This window comes from Ostrinia nubilalis, chromosome 7, assembly GCF_963855985.1.
Source record: "Ostrinia nubilalis chromosome 7, ilOstNubi1.1, whole genome shotgun sequence".
Taxonomy (NCBI): domain Eukaryota; kingdom Metazoa; phylum Arthropoda; class Insecta; order Lepidoptera; family Crambidae; genus Ostrinia; species Ostrinia nubilalis.
In genome coordinates, this window is record NC_087094.1 from 10,285,528 (window position 1) to 10,307,956 (window position 22,429).

Below are 22,429 nucleotides of genomic sequence, written 5' to 3' on the forward strand. Positions count from 1 at the left end.
AGAGCTTCTGGAAACAAAAAAAACTTGTTATCCTTCAGAAAGAGACGATATTTGTGTGAGTTATCAATGATGGACATATTGTAAATTGGGCAACCTCTCGTATAAGCTACTTTTTGACGGCCAGCGGACCTATACATACAACTTTGTATTAAGTATTTTTTTTTTTTTTATTTTAGTAAAAGTTGATGCATACGAGCGCGCGCGAGTGCGAGTCGTTGTTATGTGTCATCAAAAGTGTCCCTTATACACCATATTGTAATTCTGGCAATTTTTCGTGGAAATATTTAATATAAAAAAATCGATTTTTCAACCCTCGATAACTCAAAAGTACGCAGAGATAAGTGACAAGTATCTTCCCATGAAATACTCAGAATCACTTGTTTTATAACATGTGTGATCGGCATCTTGACATCGTTAAAGAATTTCGAAAAATTGACAGAAACGTAATTTCGTCCATACAAAAAATATGTATATATTTTTTTTTTACTACGAAATAGACGTCGTAGGATTGTAATATTTTTTTGCCTTATTAGTTATCATAGCAGTAATCATCAAAAAAATTTTCGTGCCTCTAGCATCAATGTCCATGTTTTATTAAATCGGGACCACTGTGCGCCGCCGCGCCGCCACCGCGCCATCAAAGCATAATTTAGCGGTGGTGGCGTCGTGTGCAGGAGCCCTTACTTAATCACAAAAGTGTACGGACTTGCCCTAGACTTTATTCGTTAAAAATCAATTAATTACTTTAATTAAGAACTTCAAAATTTATGTATTAAAGTAAAAAGCTAACAAATGTTACGAATGAAGTTAAACGTGTAAGCAATTACACGAAATGAAAAGCTAATTCATTAGAAATCAAGTTTCATTGTTTTAAAATTAATTATTCGATCAAAATGCCCAATAAAAACAAAATTACCTACAAAAGAATGAACAATTTCAAACGAAATTATGAACTTATGAATAAGGTAATTGTATCTGGCGGACCGCGTAACAATATTAGGCGAATACACATAGTTGGGGACAGGATTGAACAAAAATGTCTGAAGCAGACGACAAATTGTAAGAAGAACCTCGCCTTTGGGACTCGTGTTCATAAAGCGGCCGCGGTAACTTTATCGTGCGCCACTCAGCGGGGGTCCGACCCTGGGAAATTGTATTACGCCAAAGATGACGTTTGCTGAAATTGCTGCGAACGAAAAGAAATAAGATAAGATCATTGATGTAATAAAGCAGACAAAGCCCAGCCAATAATCTCCAAGTCGTCGAATAAAGTGTTAAACCAGAAAGGATAAAGGTTTTGTGCAACTTCAGAGAAAGCTCCATACGAACTGAAAAACAGAAAACGTTCAAGCCACGTATTTCGAGAATGCCACACAGTAATTCACAACAAATTAATTTCAATCGACATCAAATTAAAGCTCTTCTGAAACTACCTCTGGAAACTTAGCGAGAAGGTAACTTCGAACTTGTGGCATAAATTTAATACATACCAGACGGTAATTAAATTAACCACGTGGCTCTGCTATGTAAGCAGCACGAATGGTAAGATCGCGTTGTTTATTGAAGACACGATGCTACAATATAACATACTCGTAATTCTCAATAGTATTACAGTAGGTAACAAATACTTGATCTTAATTAAGATGTAAATCAAAATATAGTAGACATTGATTTGTGTTTATCGTTCCTGTCAATCATAAGATTTCAGTTATTATAATTGCTGATGAATATCAAAATGTATAAACCAAAATTTGCCGGTACCTTTGTGACTTCAATAAAATAAAATCATGTTGTAGTCAAAAGGAAAATGTATAACGCACAGATCGTTCAGATTATGTGTGAAATACTATCGCTATAGAAAAGGCTGACTTTTACCGAGGGCAATACTGTTAGGTCGCACATAACCGACGCAATAACCTTTGTTTTATAGTTATAGGCTTCAAGTTATGAGATTCAGCAAAATGTTAGTAGGTATATCTGACTTAAATCAATCAAATAATATTTGTTTTTGTGAGGCGTTGTGTTGCGAGCGGCGTGCGAGTTCGTTGTAAAACTTCATCAATTTGAATTATATTTTATTACTAATACTCGTACTATACTAGATACTACGTGACGTGACTATTTATTATGATGTCGTTTAAAACATCACAATTTTTTATTTTTTTCAGACTCGATTTACTCGTACTCGTATACAGGGTGGAATTTTGTAATGCCACCTGGAGGGAAAGTACTCTTAATACTGTAGATAGATTTTTTTCTGAAAGAAAACACTCCTTTATTTTTAAAAAGAAAGAGAATTGCATTCAAAGATTTTCGAATTTTTTTCGAAAATTCTCTACCATACCATACAATTTTCTGTACATAATTAAAATAATTTAAGATTTCATGGTTTTCCTTTCATTTGTTTTATCAAGTTTGATGGAGAGATTTCATCCTTATACCTAACCCTAACTATCGATGTAATAAAAATACAGGTTGTAATTTTTAACAGATTTTAGTTGGTTCGATTCCCGGGTGTGGCAAGCAATTTTTTGGAAATCTTTGAATGCAGTTCTATTTCTTTTCAAAAATAAAGGAATGTTGTCTTTGAGAAAAGTTTTCTATCTACAATATTAAGAGTAGGTACTTTCCCTCCAGGTGGCATTACAAAATTCCACCCTGTATATCTATAATTTTACCATCACAGAATTTACCGTATGGAGGAATCTTGCAAAAATGTATTCAACTATGTAACAAAACTCGTTTAGCTGCACGCGTAGCGCGCCGAAGCAAATTGAATCTCACAAGTTAACTGTGCAAACTAATAGTTTGCGCGAGTATCTACTAAACTCTGTTTAATCCGTCGCCTGATTGCAACGCAAACAGACTTGTGTGTTAATAATTACGTTAGAGGCTCTTATAAAATGTTCACAGCCTAGCTAACCTTAACGCGTTTAGTTAAGAGGATATTGCGAGAGGTAACTTAGAAGACAGCCTAACGAGCTTCGCGCAGCAATCAAGGTAGAAATTGAATCCTCGATACAATTTATGAGTTTACATTATCGGTGATGTGGTCTGTAGTTGTAATTACTGTTTATACACCTACGTACAACATCAAACACGAATGTGATTAAGCATTCATTTTTCAAACAAACCTAATTCACTATTTTCTTATACGTCCATAATTATAGTAACCCACTTAAATGTTACTTAAATATTTTTACTCGGAGCCTAAAATGTCATAGTTCAGTGAACTAACTGTTTGAATTTAGAATTGGGCCAATCGATTGATTGCCGGATTAGTGCAAAGCCATGTAAAAGTTTGAACGAGCCAGCGATGGCCCTAGTGCATGCCGCCCAGAAGTGTAGTGAATGATTGGTTTATTGACAACTAACCTGTTTCCATTCCACTTTGTCTATAACTTCGGCGCCCGACGCGGAGTTTTCGGTTACCGGAGGTCGAAGGAGCGACACGTACTGAAAATGAAATACTGACTTAGTCACAATATTTTTGAAATGCTTCATAAATATTCCGATCTCATTAGCTACAAACCGCTAGCTTTCGTTCTGTTTGTTTGATTGAATTTATATTCAGGTCTGCACGTTCGAAGTTGCCGCTTTGCATGAATTATGGTATAATAAGAAAATTCAGATTTTATCTCAGCAAAAATATTTTAGCTTTCTTCGCTTTATGAGTTATTTTGACTACAAATTGATATTCAAGACTCTTTTCATCAAACTCTGAAAATTATCTTTGAAATACTGTCTCTTTGCCAGCGGGAGATCAATATGCAGGACAATAAAAAACGTTAGATGAGATCGGTTTTCTTAACGACAAACTTGACCACAGCAAACGTTACGCCACTTTTAGCTTTTTCTCTCTATACTCGCTAATTGGGGGACAGTTTTCAAAGGCGGCTTAATGCGTCAGCCTTTACTCTCTACATACCGTCTCTAATATCACCTGGCGGTAAGTACCTTGTCTCTCTCCAGGCTGCGGATCATGTCCAGGTCGGTGGTGTCGGAGATGCCGCCGTGCACGACAAACACGCGGTTGTTGATGATGGTGCCGAGTGGGAGCCACCGGTACACGCACTCTATCAACTTCAAGAGCCTCTCTGCGTTGTGCTACATAGAGATATTTAATATACAGCCACAAAGGTCAGCTAAAATTGGTGAAACAAAACTGATACTCTGAACTCTACAACAATTTATCCTGCAGCCCAGTTATACCTGCTGATATACAAAATGAAATTCGTAGTCAAAACATTTTGGGTTGATTTTGACGTTATTTAAACAGAAATATTTTAGACGAAAACTCGGATCAATGCCAATGAATTATAGCACTCTAATCAATCTCGTCTGCCTGTCTCAATGCTTGACAAACTTTTGCATCAACATATTTGTAATAAAAGCTTTTCGTTCGAAGCTGAAAAATTGCGTTATACGATTTCGCTTTGTTGATAAAAGCTAAAACTGAAGCTCAAACTTTGCTGTTAAACACCTACTTACTTAGTGCCCTAGATTCACCACACAAAGATTCGCACACGAAACCACTTCCCGCTTGTTAAAAATAAACCCCTATAATCTCGAAGAAATTACCAGTAAAGAAGACACAACAAAAAGCTTTAAAGTCATATCATACATTGTTAGCAGTCTAAAAGATTTTAACAAAACTTAAACAATCATACAGTTATAATATCAATCACTGCCTTGCAATTGGAGTACTCCACTAGCTCCAATTGCAAGTGCATTCCAATAGCACTTACTTACAAAAAAAAAAAAAACTTTGCTGCAAAGACTACTATTATATACTGCTTTGCTGTTAACGTCGTTATTTTACTTACCCGATATTTCTGCTGCACTTCTTTGATGAATCCATACCTGTATAAAATAATAACTCTGTCTTTTAATCAGTCTCTAATTGTACATAAACCGGTATTACTCGCAATAACATAAATCAAGAAATCTCGTGTTCGATGGTGACGAGAAATAAAGAGCGACTTACGAAATACACACCTAGAATTCATAATGAGATCTTCATGGTTGCCTCGGTTGAGGTACACTCCGCCTGGGAACGCTAACATGCAGGCCAGCAGCAAAAGGAACACTTCTAAGCCCTTTTTCCCTCGGTCTACAAAGTCTCCATTGAATATGTATGGATTTTCAGGCGACGGTAGTCCATTCTGCATAAAAATATAAAAATAAATTAATTTTCAAAAGCTTAGTGCACTTAACTATCTGATATTCTGCTTACGACGTAAGTGCTAGCTAGCAAAAAGTTAACTATCACCCCTAGAGACACTAAATAATAGTACGAGTATCATACTGATAAAAGTTACCTACTACTGTAATTGGACATTAAAAAGTCTAATAAGTATTTGATGTATTAATCTCTAGAGCTTTTCGTGGTACTTTATGAACTTTGTCACGTAACTCATAGAGCTTATGGATCAAGATATCATACAGGTACGACATTAATTTATAAAAGGTTAAAGTTGCTAGTAAACGAGTCGGCAAAATTTTAGGCTATTGCCAACCATAATTTTGTTAATAACGCCGTAAACTACGGCATCAATTGGAAACATTAAATTGTATTAGGCACATAATTTTGACTACCATTAAATTCTGTTACATTGTTATACCGGTACAAAATTGCACAAAATTGATTCCCATTTACAATGAGTTTAATTCATGGATCACGGGAAATTACGTCAAGAAGTATTTTAATACAACACTAAAAGGAAATTGATTTACAATATCAGATCGCGATTGGAAACATGAAAAATGGATCTATTTTTATGAATGGAAACTGCAATATATCGTGTAATCCCAAACGTTTTATTTCGCGAATACCCTGTGGAGAGGGATGCTCGCCTGAGCGTGTAGATACCGAAGATATTTCGATAACACTTGAAGTGCCTCTCCATGTAACCAATTACGAACGTTACAGTAACACCGTGTTCACACAATTATCAGTCTGTAATATCAAAGCATAAACTTTGGCACGAGTAACTTGTTTATTCACAAGAGTAAATATTAGGAAGCTCAAATAGTAAATATTGATTCAGTTGAAATTTTTTAATAAGTGAGTAAATCTTTAGATAAAGTCTCAAAAATATGAGAGTTAGTTTAAAGCTTGTCGTTATTTTGGCTTTTAGGCAGTTACTTTTTGTACTTCGAAATCCACCTAAGGTACGTAAAATTGTGTCTGGTGACCCTGAATTTTAAATTATGTGTAATTCCGCGGAGACTTAAACGTCCTTTACAGGACATTTATGATACTTAGGTGAATTAAAAAAAAAACTCTAATAAGCCGACTAAATGTGCCTTACTTTAATAAATTAATTAGGTACAAACTATGGCTATAGTATACATACATGGCTAGCGACGTGAATAATGTAATTTTTTTAAACCTCTATAAGTATTAAGTAATATTAATTGAAATATTTATGAAGTAAAATTAGGTTTAAAGGAATTCACTTAGTTTGTCCATTTTATTTGGTGTACAAATTGTACAATGAACATTGTTAAATAAAAGGCCAGTTGGTAGAGCAGCCACGTTCTACAAATATAGCTGTAACAAAGTATTTGCATGCAAACTACACGGTAGTTTTATTGGCATTCCGTATCGAAAATCGGAAACTGAACTAAGCTGCAGCGCTCACAAAGCATATCTTTTGTCGGTGCGAAAAACTTTTGTTTTGCACGAGTACCTATAATAATTTTATTTCGAGATTTTCGAAATATATACATTTCATGAGAATTTCACTACACGTTAGTTTTTGCTCATTTTGTGAAATCCGTGTCACTAGGTATAAGGGAGAGTCCGCTAATTTGGACCAGTTTTTTTCAATCCCATTTTACACATAGTTTTCTTTTGTTTTTGCTAATGTCCATGGTATATAAGTAGTAAAAGATACACTCTTCAACTTACTATTTCATAAGTATTAATTAACATGATTGTTGTATATTTAGCACAAATCAACAAAGTACGAGTTCAGAGCTTCGGTCCAATTTAGCCAACCGGTTCGATAATTTGTACCACAGGGTTACTAAATTGGATTTCAATAAATTTCAAGCCTTTAAAAAAACTATGGCAAAATATTATACGATACATTCTTAACAAATTAGGAAACGAAGAGGAACAGTAGTTAATAAGACAATCGATGTTGTTTTACACGTTATCACGATTTTGAGTACAAGTTTTGTAATTCCAATTATCGTAATGCACACTTGTACCTAATCTACTTTGCCAGTCTTTTGCTTTCATTTATTGTTAGTCAAACATAACTACGCTATTATAACTTCAAAATATGATTTACTAAAAAAAAATTCAGAATCCTTTGGTAAAGTTCCATACAACTTGATGTGGTACAATTTAGCCGACTAGGTGATAGTGCTTTTAAAAAATCCGTAAAAAATATAGCTTATAAATACCGAAAAATGTTTCAAATAATTGTAATCCACACTAATTTACGCTTCTAAATAATATATTAGAAACACCCTGTGATTAAATTTAACAAAATTACAATCTAAACATGTATTGTCAAAAGTTACTTGAAAACAATGAAAAAATACTTTTCAAAAAACACACGTGTTTCTTGTCACGGCAAAAACCACATGGCCGATATTAATTGATTTTAGTTGTGTATCGCTGAGTGTTGCAATTACAGACATTCAATAAATACTTTACGAAATATGAGGGTGGTACAATTTACCCGGCGGTACAATATACCGAACTCTCCCCTAAATGGACATAATTTGTCCTGATATAAAAGAAGGAATCGTATGAATTCTGGGAAGATAATAAAATCTGTGAAGGTTACATGATAATGATGTACAGTCAGACGAAATGTGTCTCTAAATCTATCAATGTGTCCCAAGGACCCATCTCACTTTCATGTGTCACGTCCCACAGTTCCAAAGTTATGACTCGCTAACAACGGAGCGATCTTTTGGGTCTATGCTCCTTTAGTCGGTGAAGTCGAGAAGTTGATACGCGCTCCATTCCAATTTTATGCTGCAGAATACAGGATATATGAAAGTGGGCAATTTGCTATGTCGACTGCTGACTGCTTGATTTATTCATGGATCGAAGTTCCTTTTTAGTAGAATCGATATAAATAAAATTAAGCTGGAATTAATTGACCTATGTGTTAATACTAGTTAATATATTGCTATCTCGTAATGAACTTCTCTGTATTCTTGAGCAGCCAGTATTTTAAGTATGCTATTTACGCAGTCGTTCAGTCGCCGCAACATATGCGTAATGAGTGTCCAATTGGAGAATCCTCATATCTGCAGCGGTGGGCCAAGGCTGCTTACGCAACGTGTGGGCTGCCAATCAATACCAGCAGCGTTACATAATCGTTATCCTTTTGCCAACACTTATCCATATTATGCTCACGGGGTCAGCTAATGCTACTCGAGCCCTTGTTATGGAACGATTAATACCTCATGCCTACACGAGTCATTAAACTAAATATGTCTATTAACAATATTAGACCGCTCCCAGTATGCACAAGGCTAGGTTATGAGCATAACTTATACTAGCGATTAACAAGTATCCCACCCTTGATATTTTGAATAAATTAACACCACACATGAACACCGACCGGCTCGATAAATTGTGGCTATTTGCATTTATTGTATATTTATGAAGGGCATTCTTACTCTCCGCATCAAAGCTTTCCTTTCATTCGACTCTGACATCAATGGGTACCGTAATTAATTTTACTGAAGTTCCGACAATGAGGGTTGAGAAATTCGATGAAAAAAACATTTTTCACTTACCCAAGTATCTGAGGTCTTAAAATGAAATCTTCATCTTCTACAGTAGAGGCTGTCTACAAAGCCGACGAAAAGATTTATTTAAGATGCTTTATATCTTAGGGTACCTATACGCCTAAATCTTACTAATCTTTATTGACAAGTTGCCGGATAATTCGATTTATTCATACACGACTATTCCTAGATAACCGATAACACGTGTTTCCCATCTTATGCAAAGAGGAAACATCAGTTGGAAAACAATATCGGCGTATTAACGAGGTCGTCCGGCGCAACAGGCGGTCTATCAATCAAACGGCGGCCGGCGACGGCGGCGGCTCCAATTAGGTGACGCGTGCGCCGCTCCCGATGTTTGCGGCCGGCCTGCCCACTTGACGTCAAAACTCCACGAAAACAACCCCAAGAAAACCTACAAGTTACAACGCAATCACTATGTACCTGATGACGTCATGCCCTGTGTAAATTAGATCGGCTGGTGGATTTTTCCATTGTTAATTTAGACCACGCAAGAGGGGAAAACGGCGTAATCAGTGTTTGTCAACGACGAAATCTCTAAAAAGTTGACTTGTTACAAAGTTTTCCTCGGGAAAAATGTCGTGGAAATCTCAATACAAAGGGTTACTTTATTGATATAAAAACAAATCTAAATGCTAAGATAGCAAGCAATTTAAAAAGTTATAACAGATACAACATAAAATCTTGTGTAAAAAATCCAGCAGAAAAATTCACTCTGATCCTAAACTGAAGTCAGCGAAGTAAAAAATTTGCTTTGACATCACGTAGGTTCAATCTTCTAAAGAAAAATGTCATTAAATCCAAGAAATGCCACAAAAAGAGGGAATATCACCGTTTGCTGTAAATCGACTTAATCAAGATTGTTTTGCAATGTGAAAATTTACAATTTAAAACGGACTCTGAAGCAAATAGCAACAAATAATAGTAAGTGCAAACTACCTACTTATATCAGTTCGCTATTAGAACATGGAGAAAGGGAAAAACTATAATAATGGAAATCTATTAGAGGCCATAAAAATATCTGCTATCGTCGTGGATAGGTCATAATAATTCTGCTGCCTGTCATACGTAGTGGCACTCGGGCTTAATGGAATCTAGGGGAAGCCGTTGTACGGTAAATATCCGAGACCGACATACTATACTAGGTAAATCACAGTTTGAGAAAATAACGTCAATTACAGTCCTTTTTACTAAGAAGCTTCTAAAATATATGATGATAGGTATCATGAATTTCCAATGGCGCATATTACTTTTGCGTCCCAAAAATTTTGCATATCAAAAACGTTAGTAACTTACCTAAGTAACCTAACGTAAGTAACTTTGCCAATCGTTTGTGTGTGAAAACCTAGGGTTAAACTTTTTTCGTGCTAAAAAATTGTCTCTAAAATAGGTGGCTTATGCTTTCTTACGTTTATTTTTTTGTTGTTTGTCTCAGATTGAGTCATTAATCATTGTTATATTGAACATAAAATGTCACCTAAAACAATACTAAATCCAAAAGTGTGCATGTTAACCTTACCTTATGAAATATAACGAGTAAATCGTCTAATTTCCCATGCAAGTCGCCGCACACTGTTATCTGGCTGGATATAGACGTGGTGGCCACGTGGATATTGGGCATCCGCTTCAGAACCTGAGTGGCCTCTTTTAATATCTGCGCGACATATTTCGGATGGAGGCGATGCTGGAATAAAATGAAATTAATATCAAGCCTTATTAATAATTTCTCATGGTGGAAAGGTATTCGTGGCAATATCCATCCGCCGACGACATTTTTAGAACCGTACCGTAATTTTATTCATGCCATGACATTACTAATGCATTAATAGCAGAGTGAGCGTGAAACTGTGACACATTAAATTATGTATGCAAATAGCAGTTACATACTCTGTCCTTACAGTGTGCAAAGTATGTGTGAGTACCAACTTACAGTAACTTAAAGAAAGAACACAGAAGACAATAAATTCTTGAACATGAACACTACTCATACTCGTATTCATGAAATATTCATGTAATATTTTCAGGAGCAGCTGAAGCAGTTATTCCAGACACATTAATGTTAATCCTACATAACTCAAGTCTGCACTAATTTAGTCGTTTATCAAACGTATTTTGTTCCATTTATGCCAAATGCCAAAATATAAAGAGCAGAGTAGATAGGAAATGTTTGTAAACAGGTGGGTAACATAAGTTGTAAGAATGGAATACCTTTTTCTTCCTGAAAGCTTCAATCAGTAAGTCGATATCCTTTCTCTGCAGTGGAAACTCAATGTCGGGCCCGTGGGATGGCTTAGAGGGAGCAGTTTCGTCCACACCCCCTCCTTCGTCGGACTCCTCAGAAAAAACTTGCTCCACTGCCAAATATAAATTGTGTGTAAATATTTGATGTCGTGAAATCTATCGGCAATAGCATCAGAGTGGAAACCAGTGAAATTGAAGCTAGCGTAAGTAATACTCAAGGTGAATGTCAATGTCAGGCGATAAACTAAACTAAACTAAACTAAATATCCTTGGACATTTTACACTGCGCTTCTAGTCCCAAACTAAGCAAAGCTTGTACTATGGGTATTAGACAACGGATATAAATATACTTAAATTTTTTTTTTTTTGTAAATACATACTGAATACTTTATTAAACAATAACAAACTTAATTTTTACAGGTAATTTACAAACTTAAAAACTATACTATATAAAAAAAAAATACAATATTTACAAAAAAGGAAAATAAAAGTTAAATTAAAAAAGTAAATACATACTTATTATAAATAGAAAACACCCAGTCCAATACAAACAAATATTTTCATGCACACAAATGTTTGTACTGTGAGGGAATCGAACCCGCTACCTCCGGAATAGTAGTCCGTTTCGAACCACTACACCAAACGGCCGACATATAAAGAAACTGTTCTTATTCTCTGTTAACGATATTATTTAAATCTGTAATTGTAAATGTATTAGTAGGACTAATAACTTGAAATATGTCTAATGAATAAGCAAAAATTATAGAGTGATTCAACACTGATGTTCACATTACAATAGAGCTTAATTAGTTGAACGTAGCTGACTGCCTGAAACTGCCAATTAACTACTAACGAACTTTTATTTATTAAAGGTACCTATTATAAATACAAATAACGATGCTGACATTTAAAACAGGAATTCGTGTCAGACTGCAGCGCCAATAATAGCTGACTGAGACCTAGTTTTGTCTGCATTAGGTGGAAGAGAGAGAGAGGTCACTGCAGTTAGTTGAATTATGTAACACGAGACATGTGTAAAGATACCGCAACATTGCGTGCCTGCAGTCAGGAAAAAACGGCACCAAAAGGAATGAGGACACGAGAATAAAAAGGATCCTAGTATGATTAAATTTCCCTAGCGTAATTTGCAAATGGAGACACTGAGATAGTCACTATTAATAAAATTGTGTGAACTTTAAATTAACGGATTAGGTGTTCACTTTAGAAAATGATTATAGCTGCATTCGTTTAACAAAGTTGACAGCTACAATACAGTCTAATCGTAAAGTTTATCACGAAACCATAAGCCTGAGTTAGCTAAATTAGTTTTTTAAACAAAATCCTTTAACCCTTGCTAACGTTATTAATGTGATTAAGAGATGGTTAAAGTTTGTTATAAATAGCTAAAACATAATTTATCGTTTTCCTATCGTAATCTAATTTACAGTCTATTAATATTGTTACAGTTTTGAATGAACTGGTTAACTTATGTACGTACATGTTTAGGTATTTTAACATAAAAAACCTTAATGTATATAACATTATGCTTTCTTCAAATACCTAATCTATTGAGTGTAATAAAATCTATTGGAAACTTTAGGAGAATTTTTATAACCTTATAGACTGTCGTAAAGCAATCAATCTGAAATAATATATGTCAAAGGCTTTCAATTTATTATCACATTCTACGAATGTTCGTTACCGTGAATAGTGGTAGACACAAATTCATTTCATCCCGCATGGTTATTAGTTCTTAGAATAACTCCACTGCCAAGTGTTGGTGAAAGATTAAAAAATTCAACCCGTCAACAAGAGTTACGAGCGTTTCTTTTAAAAAATCGTCGGGAACTGAATTAAGTTGTGAAAAGATTGTATTGTTGCGGCCAGTGGAGAACAAAAATCTTTTATTCATTTTGTTTTCTTGATGAACAGCAACCGGCTATTGATGAGCCCATTGTATTTTTGTCACAGTATTTAATGACACTATTTGGGTTGTAGGAATTCATTGTGAGAACACACATGCGCTCACTAAATACAAAACTCGCTGCTTACTCTACGATAGCTGTTCGTATTTATTTTCCATATCAATTACTATAAATGTTTGAGATGAAAAATATTACTGCGGTTAAATATTTGTTGCACAAATATATCTATCATAGTCCAATTTCAATGAAAATAAAAGAATATGAACTTTGAAAGACTCTGATGACAAAATAACTTCTGAAACAAAAGGAACGGTAAATGATTCTCCAAAAATGATGTGGTCAGCACAAAAGTTTGGCAAGAGAATTGGTGTCTCCAACAAAGTTGCGAGAAACAAAAATGTTCTGCAAGAGATCGCTGTCATTAGTCAGGAGTTTAGAACTTCCAACTGAAAGGTATCATTACTCGCGCCCCTTCTGCTTTAGCACGGTTTTCACTGACATAGTTTATCGCACAAAAGTTCACCTTACATTGTACGTAGTTTGACAGAAATTTATCTCTGAAAGGTTATTTAGGTACTTATTTATAACATTTGTTTCAAAAAATATTTCTTACTTTCTTACACTGAATATTCACAAGTATTATGGCTAAGTAAATAATATGTGTGTAATTTGTAAAGGTATATTATGTAAAGGAAAAGCATTAATAAGTATTGCTCTTAAATTAATTAAAGAAGTTGTGAACATTATTACTCCAAGCGGTGAGTTACTCGAAAGTGAATTATCGTCTGAATGGAGTGTAAGTATTTGGAGTTTAATTAGGATTCGCGTGCAAGTTGTGCTTGAAATGTAAATGCTGTTCTGGGACGTGAATTCCATTATCAGTATGAATTCAACTTACACACAGAAGCAGTCCGTGAAGTTCTTTCGGAGGAAGGTCGCCCGCTCGTGTCCTTCATATGGCTCAGGAGTGCATTAAAAAAGTTGTAGAGCTGAAACAAATTAAACAATAGTTAGGAATAGGTAATTAAATATTTTTTTTTATTTTTATTTAAATATTTGAAAATACCGTGGCTTAGAACCAAGGGAAGCAATAAACAATAATTATTTTGTAAATATGGCGCGAGGAAATTTTCGCGCGCATCTTGACTGCTCACAGATTAAATAATCTGCCGTGATTAAAAAAGTTATATTTTTTTTAAAAACACATTCATAAATTATTTGGTTAGTACAAGTAATTAATTAGTATATAATTTAATGAATACAGTTTATATTTTATTTTCAGACATTACGGAAAATTACTATTTCTTGAAAGAGTTCATTTATTCAGATTAAAAAACATACCGCAAAGTACAAAAAGGTTTAGTTTACTTATTAAACTCTGTGATTCGCCCTTCGAAATTACATTATATTTACTTGTAGTAGCACGAGTTGGTGCTGCCATCTACACACGTTCAAAGTAAACTAAAACAAAAAACTGCCTGCGAATCCCGCTCCTGCGCTGGCCCCATACACGTTTTGTGTCGCCGCCATCGCACACGTATTTTATTCGTTTATTTGAATTGAATAAAAGTGATAAATATGGGTAAAAGACGTCACCACGACAGTGAAGAAGATCATTTGGCTTATAAAATAAGAAAACTTGAAAGGAAAATGGCCAAAGTGCGCCGTAGACGACGTAAATCATCTTACAGTTCAAGTGAAAATTCCTCACCTCATTCTCGGAATTCATACCAAATTCCTGAGTTGGATGACCATTCAGTGTTGCTGGAGGCTTCAAATATTGGAGGTATTAATTTGGATTTATATTTGGTGCTAAAATACAGTGTTATGATTATTTTCGCGCTCGGTCACGTACGCACGTCGTCCCCGTGACCTTGACCTACTTTCTCGAGCGCATTTCTCCGGTGTTCTATTTTTAAATAGTGCAATGAATATATTATGTAAGGATATATCTACCCATAGTATACTTCAGTTCTATCTGTAAGGTAGATCGCTGTATAGAGGGAGCACATACTAATAATGAGTCCAATCCGTGAGATTGTACCTTTATTAATTTTTTAGAATACGTTGGTATATCAGATTGGTCTGTATGGTCAATCGTTTACCTTTTACCTGCCAATATTGAGGGGGTTTTTGAACGCAGTTACAACTACCCACTTCCTACATCTTCATTTCCTTTGCAACAAACCTGTTGTTTATTCAGAAGCCCCGCCTGAAATTATTTTTACGAACGAGTCAAGGAAGCCTGAAGTAATCGAGTTACATCCAGAGGCAAGTACATCGGTAGAATTCGCTCCAGAGGTACTATGCTTATTAGGCGATGCGCCTGAACAAGAAGATGTACGAGTATTTGGCCCCAACATTCACAAGGATATCACTAGCCGCTGGACTGAGATCCTGATGAATGGACTTACAGATGAGTCCAAAAAGGAAATCTTGAAAGTACATAAAACACCTGATAACTTGAAACAAGTTCGCGCTCCAAAGTTTAATTCTGAAATTAAGGCATTATCGAGTGGGATTGCATTATATCCGAGAAGCAAGATGTATTGTCTTGCACTAACTCAAATCGCCAATATTATATTGACATCTGTTCAGACGGATCTGAAATCTTCTAGCTGCAGTAATGACTTATTACAGTCCCTTAGTAACACTTACTTTGTATACACTATTTGAAAACAATGACACGCAAAAAAGCCTTAACAAAGATGTAAAAGACAACATCAAAGAGGCCAAACATGATCATTTGTTTGGTGATGGCCTGTAAGATGCGTTCATCAAGGCTATTATTTTCTAAAGGTGCAGAATTACGACCTGTCACTTCAAGGCCAAAACCGGCTTCAAAATCTAACCAGCGACAGGGCGAAACAGCTGCGAGATCTTTAAACTGGAGGGGCCCGCCACCGCCACCGCCTCCCCCTCGCCGCGCAGCAGCGAGGCAGAGCTCGACGGCTGGTGGGCGCAAGCAGCAGCAGACAACACGTCGGCCGAGCGACAAGCGGAATGCTCACTCCTACAACAAGACTTCGTATCGCGACCGCCGCTAACTGACAACTGCATGTTGTCGCGCCGAAACCTTCACAGGCTGGTAGATTGAAATTCTTTTATAATAATTGGTCGGAGATTACTAATGATCCTGTTGTATTATCGTGGGTTTTTTCTGGCTTGCGTTTACCAATCTCAAAATGAGATTACACAGGTAAACAATTTATACCGAAGAACGACGAACATCGGCTAAATAATAATGTCATCTGAAATTAATAATTTATTTAAAATAGGTGCCATTAAGAAATGGACACCATGCTAACCCTAGTTTCTGTCAAGTATTTTTCTCATCCCAAAAAGTAATGACCAAAATGTATTCATACTAAGTCTTAAAAATTTTAATACATAACATGCTCCTCATTTTAAACTGGAGGAGTATGGGACTGAAATGAAGCTCATCAATATGAACATATTGTGTTCTATCGACCTCAATCAAAGACGCATACTTTTCCATTTCCATCCACGAAGCCTGCCGAAAGTACCTACGTTTTCAATGGTTAGGAAAATATTACAAATTTCAAGTAATTCCATTTAATTTTGGTCTTAACATCGCGCTATAAATCTTGCAACTTAAAATTGACCCACTTCCCGGTTTCCAATCGAGCTGAAATTTTGCATGCATGTATAAGTTTGATGACAATGCAATATTATGATGACATGGAGCTGATCTGATGATTTTTACAAAATTGATGCGTCCTGTCACGCAGTACCTACGTAGTATCGATGCTTACTATCTGTTATTTAACTAGATAACCTTCTTTTACTGCATAATTATTATTCTGGCTGTAAGAAAACTTTAATACCACAAAATGCCTGTTGTTACGGCTACTATTAATAATGGAAAAAAAAAGCGTTAGACCGCCTAGTCGAATTGAAAAATTCCTGGGTTTTCAATTTAATTCTATTAATCAAACTATCAATATACCGGTTGATAAACGAAAGAAGATAAAAGCAGAACTTAACCATTTTCAAGGCTTGAAAAGGTGTAGACTTCGTTCTTTTTGCACATCGCTTAGTTTTACTAGTATCTGTGTATCCAGCAGTTCAGTACGGTTGGCTGTACAACAAAAGTTTCGAAAGAACAAAGTTCCTTTGCCTACAGAAGAATGAAGACTACGATCAAGTTGTTTACTTACCTGATTCTTTAACTGAAGACTTCAAATGGTGGTTACGTAATATAGACACATGTACTAGTCCTATTCGGGTTAGTGATTACAAAATAGTAATTTTCTCGGATGCCTCTCGTACTGGTTGGGGGGCTCCTTGTTCTGTTCAAAGAGCTAGTGGTCAATGGAGTCTCGATGAACTTGAATCATCATATTAACTACCTAGACTAGAACTCACTGCTGCTTTCTTCGCTTTAAAAATATTCGCAAAACATCTCAAAAATTGCGAAGTTTTGTTGCGTGTTGATAACTCCACAACCATAGTCTATATAAATAAGATGGGAGGTATTCAATACCCTCATCTGAACAACATTAGCAGAAAAATTTGGCAGTAGTGGGAAGAAAGGGGCTTGTTTGTGTTTGCGTCTTAGATAAGTTCTCGTGACAATTATATTGCAGACTACGAATCACGCCGAATTCAAGCTGATGTTAAATGGGAAATTGCGGATTCCGCGTTTAAACTCATTTGTAGGACTTTTGCGGATATGGACCTGTTTGCCAGTTGCCTTAATAATAAATGTCAGGGGTTTGTCTCATGGCATCGAGACCCAGAGGTTTACCTATTCTATATGTATATCTATCCTGGTCCCCGTTCTATTTCTACGCATTTCCCCCGTTTTGCTTAGTCGTCAAGGTTTAGCAGAAGATTATCCTCGATAAAGCGAAGGGAATTGTGGTGGTTCCACTTTGGCCTGCCCAACCTTGGTATCCCCTATTTAAGAGCATGATGGTGTACGAGCCCATAGAATTGTCTCCAAACTTACACATATTATCATCTCCTTACAGTGTGGAAAACAAGTTACATTGGAGCCTTAACCTGGTTGCCGGCGTTTTATCAGGGAGGCCATGTTAAGACAGGGAAACTATTGACGTGATGCTGGCATCTCTTACAAACAATACCTTAAAACAGTATAATACTTACCTTATACAATGGTACTATTATTGCCAAGATAAACATATCAATGCATTTTCTGCATCTGTTAATTTCTTTTTGCAATTTTTTGTTGTTTTATTCGATAAAGGTGGCAAATACGGAACATCCGGATCCAGCTCCAGTATTGGACCATTTAGGCAGTCTATATCCAAATGAAAATTTGTCTTTTGAATTTTTAACTAAAAATATGCACATTACTAGCTCTAATAACTGCTCACCGTGTCCAAACGCTATCGTTGAGTAGGCTTTGTAATATTAGAAAATCTTACTCTATTAAATTTGTAATAATTATCTCAGATCAAATCAAAACCTCTGGAATTAATGGGATTTAACCAACACTCTCCATTACTTATTATAATGAAAGACCTTTATGTCCAGCTAGAGTTTTAGATAGTTATTTGTCTGTGACAGCTGATAAAAGACCGTTGAGTTGCAAATTTTTATTTATTAGTAAAAAAAAAAAAAAAAATATTAAAAAACCTTACAAAAGCATAAGTTCTCAATCTTTAAGCCGCTGGATTAAGGTTAATCTGGGAGAGAGCGGAGTTGATATAAAACAGTTCAGTGCTCATAGCACAGGACATGCGTCGACTTTAGCTGCCAAAAGATTTGGTGTAAGTATAGATCTAAGAAAACTGCAGGCTGGACATTTAGTTCCAGTGCATTCGCTAGAGTTTATAATAGAGAAATATCAAACGGTACAGAAGTATTTGGCATTTGCGCGTTCTCTTTGTGGTATAGCCTCAACAATATCATTTTAATTATTTAATTAATGTGGATGGACACATAACATTGATTTATAAGTCCTGGTATAGATCAATATAATTCATTGTAATCATACCTAAGAGTGTAATTTATTGTTATTTTTTGCTGAAATTTTTATAATTTGAAAATACATCAGATTGACAAGAAAATGGATGGTAATATTATAACCATTCCATTTCCATTTGGATGCTATTTTGTGCACTTTAAACATCTACAAGTAAATATAATGTAATTTCGAAGGGCGAATCACAGAGTTTAATAGAAAATCAAACGAACTTACCTAAGTGACGTTCGATGATTATTAAACGATGTGATTCGCCCGAAGAAATTACATCCCTCCCTATCCCTGACACAATCGTGTCTTGCCCAGGAAGCACAAAATAGCTGTGGATGGGCCGACAGGTCCCAACGTGTATGAGGCCAGCGCAGGAGCGGGATTCGCAGGCAGTTTTTTGTTTTAGTTTACTTTGAACGTGTGTAGATGGCAGCACCAACTCGTGCTACTACAAGTAAATATAATGTAATTTCTTCGGGCGAATCACATCGTTTAATAATCATCGAACGTCACTTAGGTAAGTTCGTTTGATTTTCTATAACACCCCTGTGGAATATAAGCTTTTTTGTAATGTGTAAAAATTTACCTCAAAACCAACTTTTCAAACTTTTTCAAAATAATGAAACTGACTTCGAAACTTAATTTTCATGTTCATAATTTTCCAGCAATCCGCCTACCTCTAAAGTTTTATCGGTGAGTAAGCGTTCTTCTCCGCCATGTAAAGTAAAGCCACAGTAGATAAATCAAACAGTACGGAAGCTTCATACAAACGCTCGAAATCAGACTCACGCACACAGACGCACGCTTTACACGAGCTCTAAGCGAACCTCGCAGTCCATCCGTCGCGAGTGTCGCGCGCGTTGTGTTTAATAATAATTTTATTGCATGCACTGTCCGCTGTATTTTTAAAAACATGCCACGAGTGTATTGCGTAGTATACGGCTGCTTGAACTCGGCATCTTCAAAACCAGAACTTTTATTTTTTAAACTTCGTAATAATTCTGAATTGTAAAAATGATTAAATATTACTTTTTAAATATAGTGCTTACATCTGATTTTGTAATAGTTCTTTTTAAATTACGTAATTACGCTTTTTAACAATTTATGTGTTCTATTTGATAAAGTAATTTGCTCCGCACCACGCTTTTGTACTAAGTGATGAACTGTATTTAAAATGAGGCAATAGGTATGTGAATATGTGAAAGTAAGTATCCGGTATTTTATTTATGAGAATAGATCTTCTAACGCCCTCTAAGAGAATTTATTCGATTATGTATTCGATCATTATAGAACCTAATAAACGTTTTATTTTTTTGTTAACTACTCAGTCAATTAATTTATTCCATTAGGTATTTGATAATTAAAAAACCTAAATAAACGTTTTAATAAATAAGTAAGTAAGAACCCTATTAATTTTATAAAGATTAAGAGTGCCAACCCTAACACTCAGTCGAAGTGTAGGTATTTAACTCGCCGAAAGGGCTAAGTTTCCGTACTGCTTTAGCTCATATATATACTGTGGTAAAGCTTATCGCGGACGAATGATTTTTACCTTGACGTAACATCTTACTGGTAATACGTTAGTATGCCAGCGTTCATGACACACGAGTTTTTTGGGAAATCAATCTGTAACTAGGTATTATAAACTGTCATATTATAGTGCTTTTTCCATTGTTGGCATATTAGACACTAATTTTATAACTAGTTACTGAGTCTAGATTTCGCAAAGGCATTTGCAAGAACAAAAATCGTGCAGAGAAACAGCCTCAACGCTCTGCTTTGAAACGGGGAATTATAAAACGAGCGACTAAAAAAAAACTTTGCGACTGATGATGGCATACTGTTTTAATACCTTGAGCGGTATGAATTTGAGTAAGCGAAAAATTTATCAAACTTACGACGAATATTGATCAATAATAAAATCCAGAACGAGCTTACAAAATGTGGGTTTTGATTATTACATTTCAGACAAAAAAATACTATCCGGGCGACTAAATTACTAAGTGAGCGACTAGAAATACAGAGAGGGCAACTTTAATATGAAGATAAATTAGATTTTTCTAATTGAGGTTTTACTGAACGAACTACAAAAAAGTTAATTCTAAGCAAAGTTTTGTGAGCTGCTTTATTAATGATTATTTGTTACTGATATTATATTTGAGGTCTCATGTTTTTTATTTTGATACGCTTTATTAATGAAAACTACAGATTGTTACAGCGTGCGAATTCGAATGGGGGCGGGGCGACTGTCCCGAATTTTAAATAATATGTTTTCTTTGAATATAGCTTACCTATTTAAGTATTCGCACGTATGTCTTATTTGTAAAATATTTAGACTAAATTATTAAAACATCTTTGTTTGTTACTTTTTTAAATTTTTATTAAAACTTAATTTAAACTATCGATATTTGTATTTCACATCCCTAGAATACCCACCAGACTTCCCTACTTCAGTGCGGCACAGGGTGCATAAGCCTTGTATTTTGAATATAGCTATAATTTTTATATTAAACAAGTTATTCACGAACGCCTTCAGGTGTATGCCAATAAATGCATTATTATTATTCAAAGAAAAAAAAACACAATATCTATTAACCTTTAACCGACGACGTGATTTTTTTGTCACGTCGTCTGCGACGTGCGGTCTGTGGGACCGCTATACTGTTTACTCAAAAAATAATCATTTTTTGTATAAAAGTATATTGGTTTTATATTTTTTGAGAACATTATAGTATTACAAATAAACATACTAATAATTTGTGAGGAAATAATGTATATTATTTATTTAAATATGGCTAAAACTTTTTTGACCCTTAATTTCATTGAAATTAAACTAGAGCTCAATAATACCTTTAAAACTTGTAAATTTTAATCAAATCAAGAAAAACTATACTTCTTCCTAAATATAGTGAACATAAGGAATAAAATAAAAATAAACGACTCGAACATTACATGCACAAAAAAAAATTTGACGTAGGGTAAACATTAGGCACATTCTGGACATAGTTTTTTACCGCATGCCAAGCATTTTCGGTATGCATAGGTAACACCTGTAAGATAATTTCGTTTGCAATTTAGGTAGACTAAAATGTACGTCTTTTTTGCAGCTGGTGCAATAACATCAGGCAGATTTGGCATGTCAGAGCCAATAATCATGGTCACTGTTTGCTTTACCACCCGTTCTGCGGTATTTTTTTACAGACTACCATCTTTTACATAATATTATGTCCTAATATCAATATATAATTAGGAAATGTCTATGTGCGGTCCCACAGACCGCTGTTGAACTTTGAATCGAATTATCTTATTAAAACTACCGTCATCGATGTAACCACTGCCTGTAATGGCGTATGGGTAATTAAGCTCGAAGGTACTGAGACGCTCGGGACACGGGAGTAAGTAGAACATTGCAATCCAGAAATTTCAAAAACCGGAGCGGTCTGTGAGACCGCACGTCGTCGGTTAAAGGTTAACATGAAGCCAAAAATAAAATTAATATATCTTAAATATT

The 22,429-nt window shown here is 35.2% G+C and overlaps 1 protein-coding gene across 1 annotated transcript in view; it reads right to left on the reverse strand.

Annotated features, from left to right (window-relative positions):
• The window catches only part of LOC135073258 (serine/threonine-protein phosphatase rdgC), a 67,949-nt gene that overhangs the window by 14,533 nt on the left and 30,987 nt on the right, over positions 1-22,429 (reverse strand). The window contains exons 4-10 of the mRNA XM_063967369.1: positions 13,852-13,942; positions 10,996-11,141; positions 10,307-10,471; positions 4,999-5,165; positions 4,827-4,863; positions 3,958-4,107; positions 3,376-3,456 (exon numbers count right to left, since the gene is read on the reverse strand). Coding sequence (XP_063823439.1) covers positions 3,376-3,456; positions 3,958-4,107; positions 4,827-4,863; positions 4,999-5,165; positions 10,307-10,471; positions 10,996-11,141; positions 13,852-13,942 — 837 coding nt within the window. The remainder of the gene's footprint in view (positions 1-3,375; positions 3,457-3,957; positions 4,108-4,826; positions 4,864-4,998; positions 5,166-10,306; positions 10,472-10,995; positions 11,142-13,851; positions 13,943-22,429) is intronic.